Genomic DNA, 9,615 nt, shown 5'->3' with positions numbered 1-9,615 from the left:
GGTGGTGCCGTCGCAATACGCTCCTCACGACTACCCCATAAGGTAATATACCGTGCATGGAATGTTCCCCAATCATACTTATGTCGTCCTCGCCTATCCAGGGAATGGAGGTCTAGCTCTATGGAACAAGATGGAGGTATCCCTTGTTGAAGGCCAAACTGTCGCAACACTCGCTCTGGTCGATGCCACTCAACAATGTCAAAGCAAATAAGAGGTGACATCGTCCGCAAAATCTATTGGTCTGCTAGAGATATCGTCGGAAGATGGGCAACTAAGTCTCCCATGTAAGGCTCCCATAAACCTGTTAAAATCAACATTTGACATTAATACTGAGTATAAGTTTATATGGTTAACAATAGCACATTACATCTTATATGTACCTAGTCATGGGTCTGTGCATCTAGCTGGTCTCGATAAAATGTCAACACACGTGATGGGTTTTGAGTCCATGATAAAGGTACTCTCCACCTACATCCTAACGGATCAGTTGGTAAACCCTCGTGTAACAATGCCTCATCTTGTAATCCGTGGTCTAACTGCTCAGCTGGTAAATCATCGACTGCATCATGCTCTAAATGCTGGGCTGCTGGAGGGGTTGGTGGTTGACCAAAATCGGGGTGACCCACGTGGAGTTTCTCCCAAGACCACAACTGGAAAAAAATGTAACATTAAAATTTTACTTAAATTATAAACTTGAAGCAACTAGAAATTTTAATCTAATGTGAATAATTAATTATACCTGTAATAGTGTGACACATCCAGCAATATCGGTGGCACCATCCAAACTCGCTCGACACAACTCCCTATATAGGTGTGTTAATACTACACTGCCCCAACTATACATAGATGTTTGAGTTAAGTCTCTAAGCAGTGGGAGATAACACATATGGATGTGGGTACCCTTATTGTCTGTAAATAGCACTGAACCTATGAGTCCTAATATGAAAGCTCGTGCATACCGCTCTAATGTGGCATCATCTAAATCAATTGGTGGATGAGAGAACTGGTGACATAGCCATCGTGTCGATATCACTGATCCTCTAATCTCAGATGTAGAGGGAGTCACTCCTAAAAGTTCATAACATAGCAGTGACCAATCTATGTCACATGTGTCAGTGATGGGAAGCCCATGAATATGAAGTCCTAATATGACAGCAAGATCCTGTAAAGTAATGGTCATCTCCCCAACAGGTAAGTGAAATGTGTGTGTCTCAGGACGCCATCTCTCAACTAGACTAGTGATCAATCCCCAATCTAGTGTAATGTGTCCAATACGGTATACACCATAAAATTCAGATCGAATAATATAAGGTCGAAGACGAGAATCCATCTCCTACTCCCACATAAACCTAGATATATGCTATCGACAAGTCAAGACTGAAGCAAGCTGTAAAAATACAAATATATCAGTTAGATAATAAACTGCAAAATTTTCCATTATTTAATGAGATATTATGTGTTTTCATATACATACCTGGCCAGAGTCAACTAAATAAGACCTGTGTCTATCCTGTAGAACCAAAACAGACGTATCTAATGGATCTGGATAAGAACTATGTCCTCTATACTCCATATCTGTAACAAAATTGTGAAGATAAATAAACAATACTTATTGTTTTAAAAAAAAAAATATTTCTAATGGAATTTTTTTTTAAATTTATGGAGTTTTCCCTATATTAAGTATATATCAATTTTATAAGTTTAAGTACATCAATTTATTTATGACCAATAAACAAGTCATACTAGTCTAAATTAAAAATAGAGATACAAATACAATTGAACATTTTGTTAACATTTTTAATAGAAAATTTCAAAATTTTGACAAAGTATCCCCTATAATATGGACATTATTCCAAATACAAATAATCTGATTATGCCAATAACATCAATATTTATAATCAAACCAAAGCCAATAATTGCATAAAGGTAGTATCAAAGTAGCTTACATCACAATATCCAAGAAAATCAAAATTTTAATATAATTACTTTTTAAGGTTAATTTCACTCACATCCCCCCCAGGATTTGGCTAAATACACTTTATCCCAATTGATTTGAAATTTCATTAAATAGGAGGAGAGGTGACTGAAAATAATACTTATTTTTTAATAAGAGAGGAGGTGACTGAAAATAACAAAAGAGAAAAATAAGGGAGATATTTGATCAAATTTTAAACCAATAAGGATTAAGTGTACTTAACCAAAACTTCTAAGAAAACGAATGAAATTAACCCTTATCTTTTAAGAAAGTTGAAAATATAAATAAATTAATTAAAATCAAATGACTTATTTTAAAGCAAAATAGGAGTATCATATAAGGATCTCATACCAATACTCATATCATGTCATGTTCATACAAATACAATGGATGAAACTAGAAGATGTAGGTACCAAAGGAGCACCATATGCAACTTGCTTAGCTTGATTAAGACATCTGAACTTTGCATGTCCTTTACTTGGGCTGGGTGTTTTGGCCACATAAGACTAAGAGAGGGCAAAATTAACAGGGCCATGGAGTTCCAAACAAGAACACATCCATAGGGGTAGCTGAAGTTTGAATAAATAAATAAATATATATATATACACGAAAGTGAATTTTTTAGGGTGTTGAACCACTTGGAAAAGTCTAGCTTTCTATTAAGGAAGCTTGAATTCAACCCAAATATTCATAAGTAGATAATGAACATTTGGATACAACAAAATAGAAGGAAAAATTATAGAATATTTAATTAAACATCATTAAAAAAAACAAAAATATTTTTAATGAGAACTCTGTTTTTATTATTATTTTTTTGCTTTTATCTTTATCCTTTGTTTCTTATTCCCAAATATTTTCATAAAAATACACTACCAACAAAGTCAAAATTTTAATATAATTATCTTCTAAGGTTAATTTCACTCACATCCCCCCAAGATTTGGCTAAATACACTTTATCCCCATTGATTTGAAATTTCATTAAATAAGAGGAGAGGTGACTGAAAATAATAAATGAGAAAAATAAGGGAGATATTTGATCAAATTTTACACCAATAAGGATTAAGTGTACTTAACTAAAACTTCTAAGAAAACAAATGAAATTAACCCTTATCTTTTAAGAAAGTTGAAAATATAAATAAATAAATTAAAATCAAATGACTTGCTTTAAAGCAAAATAGAAGTATCATATAAGGATCTCATACCAACACTCATATCATGTCATGTCCATACAAATACAATGGATGAAACTAGAAGATGTAGGTACCAAAGGAGCATCATATGCAACTTGTTTAGCTTGATTAGGACATCTAAACTTTGCATGTCCTTTACTTAGGTTGGGTGTTTTGGCCACATAAGACTAAGAGAGGGCAAAATTAACAGGGCATGGAGTTCTAAACCCTTCAAGAACACATCCAAAGGGGTAGCTGAAGTTTGAATAAATAAATAAATAAATAAATATATATATATATATATATATATATATATATATATATACCTGGAAAGGTTTAGCTTTCTATTAAGGAAGGTTGAATTCAACCCAAATATTCATCAGTAGATCCTAACTTAGAGAAAATATAGATCCATTCTTAATTTTATTTTTGGTTATTTAGGATAAATATTCTCCTGTTTTATTTTCAAGTGGTCTAAAATTTACAGTAAGATTAAATATTTTTTGTAGGAAGCCTTGCCATACGATTAACTCATCTATGGGAAGTCCTATAACTACTTAATTTCTGTTCGATTCTTTACGTGGTTACTTTACTTTGAAGCTCATGTTGTTGGATTGGGGTGTCAGGTTCTGAGGACTCGGTGCAAGAAGAAGTGTCTTCCAAAATTCAAGCATTCACAGAAATCTTTTTCATCACTAGGTTAACGAAGATGCCCAATTGTGAGGAATAAGAAATCTCCTAGCTTAAGATAAGTCTAACCCTTGAAAAGTGGAGTACTCCTATTTTTTGTATTCCTATAACAAAAATCACCGCTCCTCTCATTCATTTTTGAAGTTTTTTACAGTGGTCCCCCTCCATTTTTGGTATCTTTAACAAAAAAAAAATCCATGCCAACCCTCATTCCATATCCATTTTCTTACCAAAAAACCCTTTTTTTCTTTCTGATAAGCTCACAATCAAAAAAATAAAAATAAAAATATCAAACACATCTTTACCAAATAGAACCCAAACACATCTATAACAACAACAACAACGTGAAAACCAAACGGATTTACAAAAAAAAAATTAAAATTTACGATAAACTGAAAAACTCATAAATCTTACCTGACCAATGACTTCAAAACTTTGAATTTGAGCCAAGGATGCAACAGGAATGATGAAACCCTAAAGAGATGAAACCTTAAAGGGAAGAAAGGTAACTGGGAAGGAAGAAAGGTAACTGGGAAAATGAATAAACCTAATCGGGAAAGGGGGAAAAGGTAAAAGATAGTTAAAGCCGTAGTTGGTGACTACGACTTTGACTGTTTTTAAAAATAGTAAAAGCCGTAGTCACCAACTACGGTTTTAAAACCGTGGTTGGTGACTACGGTTTTAAAACCGTGGTTGGTGATTACGATTTTGACTATTTTTAAAAATTAAAATCGTAATTACCAACTACAGTTTTATGACGTGGCAATCTACGTGGCACAGACACATTAGATTGGGCATTATTTTAGAAATGAGGGTACTTTATGGATTTATTTTTTTTTTTAAATGTAGTCTTTTAGGTCAAAGCTCCTGGAGGGAGGAGTTGGGAGACGGGGGGGTCTTCACTTTTTTGGAGAGAGAGAGTTGAGGAACATGACAGAGCACTGGGAGGAGAGTTGGAGAAAAAAAAAAAAAAAACTACAGAGAGGTTGTCTTGAAGATTTTCCAGGTATGGTTGCCATGAATCTTATTTCTTTTCGTTAATATTCACTTCTGTCTCATTTTTTTTGGGTATTTTTTTGGTTTTCATTTGTGGTTTGGATGTGATTATAAGAGATTATATGTTATCTTATTGATCTTAGATTGATTGTAAACTTCAAACTGGTTTGTTCTCCTATTGCTTTTGGTTTAAATCTGATGTTGAATTCCAATATGGACTTACACTTGATGCTCGGTGCTTAGAAGTTTTTTTTTTAGAGGGGCAGAAGACTTAGTGGGAGAAAGTTGAGTCTTTGATCATTTTGAAGGAGCGAAATTTTTATGGGTTTGTGCAGAGTCTTAGTGAGAGAAAGACATGAGGTGAAGCTTTAGTGAGAGATAGTTATTTTTTTTTTTTAAGAATCAGAAACCAGAAATCGTTGAAAAGAAAAAAAAAATTGTTGATCAAAGATATAAACAACAAGAATGAACGGAGGCAACTTGCGCAAGGAAATGAAGACTGGTGCTACCCATTTTTCTCAAAGATCAGAACGCGAGCTGGTGATATGCAACATTTGTTGTATTGCAGTTCACTTATTTTGAGGACGAAAGCACAGGGTATAATAAAAATGAAAATGGGTTCTGTTGATGAGTCGACTATGCCAGTTGCTAACCTATTAAAGCAAGACAATAATGGGTTTGATTGCCTCCACCCATTTCACCACCAAACCAACTATTTATTTATTTATTCATTCTTTCTCTCTCCCACTATTTTCTCCACTCTTCCAACCATGCACGTATACCCCACATTCCCATTTTAATTCTTCATTTTATTATTATTATTATTATTATTTTGTATCAAAGTTTAATTTTCCAAAACAAACTTCCATCTCCAAATAACTTTCAAAATTTAATTTTTCGAAATTCCATTCTCAATTTTTTTTTTTAAAATTCCAATTTTCAAATTAAAAATTTAAAATTCCCATTTTCCAATAATTTTCCAAAATTCCAATTTTCACATTTATTTATTTAATCATTATTATTTTTTTATTATTATTTTATTTTATTTATTTATTTATTTTAAAATTCCATCTTTAATAATTTTTCAAAATCCCAACTTTCGAATTTAATTTCCAATTTCAAAAATTTCAATTTTCATATTTATTTATTTAATCATTATTATTTTCGTTATAATTATTTATTTATTAAAATGCTATTTTTAAATAATTCTTCAAAATTTTGATTTCCAAATCCCAAAATTCCAATTTTCATATTTATTTATTTAATCATTATTATTTTCATTATTATTATTATTATTTATTTTTAAAATTTCAATCTTTAAATGATTCCTCAAAATTTTGATTTCCAAATTTATTTCTAATTTCCGAAATTTCGATTTTCCAATTTCCGAATTTAATTTCCAATTTTCACATTTATTTATTTAGCCATTATTATTTTTGTTATAATTATTATTTTACTTATTTATTTATTTTTAAAATTCCAACTTTAAATAATTCTTCAAAATTCTAATTTCCAATTTCCAAAATTCCAATTTTCACATTTATTTATTTAATCATTATTATTTTCATTATTATTATTATTTTATTTATTTACTTATTTTTAAGGTTCCATCTTTAAATAACCCTTTAAATTTCTGATTTTCAAATTTAACTTTCAATTTCCAAAATTTCAATTTTCATATTTATTTATTCAATCATTACTATTTTTGTTATTATTATTATTATTATCATCATTTTATTTATTTATTTATTTATTTTTAAAACTTCCATTTTAAAATAATTTTCCAAAATTCCAATTCTTAAATTTAATTTCCAAAGTTCCAATTCCTTTCAAATTTAACTTCCAAGATTCCAATTCTTAAATTTAATTCCCAAGACTCCGATTTTCAAATAATTCTTGAGATTCTAATTTACAAATAAATTTCAAAAATTCAGTTTTCTCTCGAACATTTTTAATTCCACTCTAGTTTTCAAATAATCTTCTGTTTCTTTTGATTTTATATAAGTAATAATGTTTTTTTTTCTCATAATTCCAAAACAATGGAATTTGTGAGACTAATTCATGCTAAAATAAATCGGGCTTTGGTGGGAGCCTAACATATGAGATTTTCTCATTAATTGGTTGATTGATTGATTGATTGCTATACATGATTGATTTATTCCACTCTAATACATGCATGCGATTATTCTTTGCTTGTTTACTAACTTTTGTTTTCCATGAAGCAAATCAACTCATCACTCAGGTGTACTGTTTGCCCCTTTTGTTCTTTCGGTTATTATGTTTTGATTGATATTCATTCGGTATCCATTGATTTTCTTATTGATTGCCACGTTAGCTTCATTTTATTAGTAGAGACCCGACTCTAGGGACTTAGAGGGGTGTTGCGGTCTTTACCGTACCTTCCCGATAAGTAACCTAACCCCCGAACCCGATTCAGTTTTTCACAGACCACCTTTTTCAAATAAAGAGTAACACTTAGAGTTTTCTTTCTTATTTTGTTTACTCTTTTAAAATAAAACAAAAATAAGTGGCGACTCCAAGTCATTTTCTTAATAAATAAAAATTATTTTTCAAATAAAAATTGAGCTCACCACCAAGTGGAAGTGCATGAGTCGAAATACGGGGTCCACACAATGTTTCTTACAAAAGCATTTATTGGTGATTTTTTCAAAAATGCTTATTGGGTATTTCAAATAGGAAGTATTTCAAATAGAAGTATTGCTCAAATACAGTCTTATTATCAACTCGCAATGTAATTAAAGAAAAATAAAATTATATTGAATATTTGACATGATAATTACATTAATCGGAAAAAGGGTTTTTAAGAATTTGAAAGCAAAACAAAGTAACTAAAATGCTTCTAAAAGTTAAGAACACGTTTGACGATTATCAATATCGAACCCATGTATTATCGAGGAAAGCATACTTTCCCCTTAAACATGATGTCAAGGATTCAAAACCCTTGTCATGATTTTATTTTTTAGGGGTATATGCCACTCCTGAGCATTATTTACTCTGGCATCATTTAGGGCAAAAAAATGAAATGAAAGGAAAATGTGTCATACCATATGATAATACCTCCACTAAGAATCACCCCCTGAGGAATCAAGAGCCCTTCAAAGAGACATTCCCACCCCTCCAAAAGCCCAAAGCCCAAGAAGAGAAAACCCATCTGATCCACATTCTTCAAAACAAAAGGAAATATTTTTGAATCCTCTAAGACTCTTCAATCATGCCCTTTCATAATTCAACATGGGTTTGGTAATGGTACCATTTTCCAAACTATGGAATTGAAACAATATTAGAAACAGTGTCTGATACGTCTTCAGCTGATTGTTTCAGTGGTTTCTATCTTACTTCACATTAGTTTTAAGACTAATTCAGTAAGGCAATATTGAAAGAGTTCTTGCAAAGCATTCCCTAATCAACCATGGCCCCATGAAACCTGAAAAGTCATCCGGGATTTTTTTTTAAATTATTGTAATTTTAAAAAATATTTATTAAAATACAATACTTTTGAAACTATTTTCAAATTTACAACACCTTTTGTAACATTAATTAGAACTTGTCTTTTAAAGAAATAACTTTAATTTAAATATAAAAATTGCTTTAACTTTAATTTGTGAAGTTATCTTTTTAAAAGATAACTTTCAATTGAATTCTCTGAAAACATTATATATTTGAAAATAGTTTAAAAAACATTCTATTTTAATGATTATTTTTTAAAATTATTGTATTTATTTTCATTCTTTTAATCTCCCTTTGCATCCTCGAAAGGAAGGTTTTCGAAAAAAAAATATTTATTAAAATATAACATTTTTAAAACTATTTCCAAATCCACGACCTTTTTATAACATCAATTTGAAATTAGCTTTTGAAGAAATAATTTTTATTTAAATATGCTGAAATTGTCTCTTCATCAAACAACTTTCAATTAGATTCTTTGGAAGTAGTTTAAAATGTGTTATATTGTAAATTTTTCTTTTTAAAAATGAATGCTAGTTGAGAGTTATTGTCTGGCCATAGGATTAAAATAGTGGTTTGGCTGCCATCTTCTCTTGTCATTTGGTTTGTCAAGCCAAATGGCCTGCTAATGGAGCTTAATTTATGAATTACTCTGATGTGGAGTAGGAAGCCTTTGATACAGTACTAGATATCTACAACTAATTAGCTTGTTGGGTTTCAGTTCTGGACCATGAAAACAAGGACTTGCAGTTCAAAATGACAAGCCCACCCATGCCCACCAGCTAGTTATCCAAGCCAAGGGACTGGATCTCAATTTGTGGAATTAGAATGACCAAAATCCAGAACATTTTATAAGGTTAACCACAAGCAATTGAAGTTTTTGGGTGAACAACTAGTGATAAGTAATGTCGGTTCGACAACTCTTTTTGAAGACGGTTTTTGTTTTTTAAAATAAAAAAATAGAAAAATATGTTTGATAACTACAAAATAATTTTTGTTTTTAAGAATACAAAACATGGTGTTTTCATAATATCTTTTAATCGTTTTTTGATATTTTCACTTATTTTTTAAGAATCATTTTTAAAAATAATTATACAAATTGACTTTATTTTACAAGACATTGTAGAATAATTTTTAAAAAGTGTCTTCAAAAACTCTCCCCGAGCTTAAGTGCCTAATGGCAGGTTACTTAAAGGGTAGATGCTATTTGATTTGTAGATCTAGTGCAAATTTGTGTATTATTTCACCTTTCATCATATGAGCATGGGCAAAACTAGATCCTGGATTTGGCTTCTGAAAATGGGTTTTACATCTGCATTA

The 9,615-nt window shown here is 30.7% G+C and overlaps 1 protein-coding gene across 1 annotated transcript; it reads right to left on the bottom strand.

The window, feature by feature from the left end:
• Positions 1-233: 233 nt before the first annotated feature.
• Positions 234-1,330, bottom strand: LOC117927768 (serine/threonine-protein phosphatase 7 long form homolog). The gene is made up of 3 exons (XM_034847433.1): positions 740-1,330; positions 473-650; positions 234-301 (listed from the first exon to the last, which is right to left on the bottom strand). Exons 1-3 carry the CDS (start codon positions 1,328-1,330, stop codon positions 234-236), a joined length of 837 nt encoding a protein of 278 aa, XP_034703324.1.
• Between the last annotated feature and the right edge of the window lie 8,285 nt (positions 1,331-9,615).

This window comes from Vitis riparia, chromosome 13 (assembly GCF_004353265.1).
Source record: "Vitis riparia cultivar Riparia Gloire de Montpellier isolate 1030 chromosome 13, EGFV_Vit.rip_1.0, whole genome shotgun sequence".
Classification (NCBI taxonomy): Eukaryota; Viridiplantae; Streptophyta; class Magnoliopsida; order Vitales; family Vitaceae; genus Vitis; species Vitis riparia.
The sequence above is the reverse complement of the archived record's forward strand: the minus strand, read 5'-3'. Positions and strand labels throughout refer to the sequence as shown.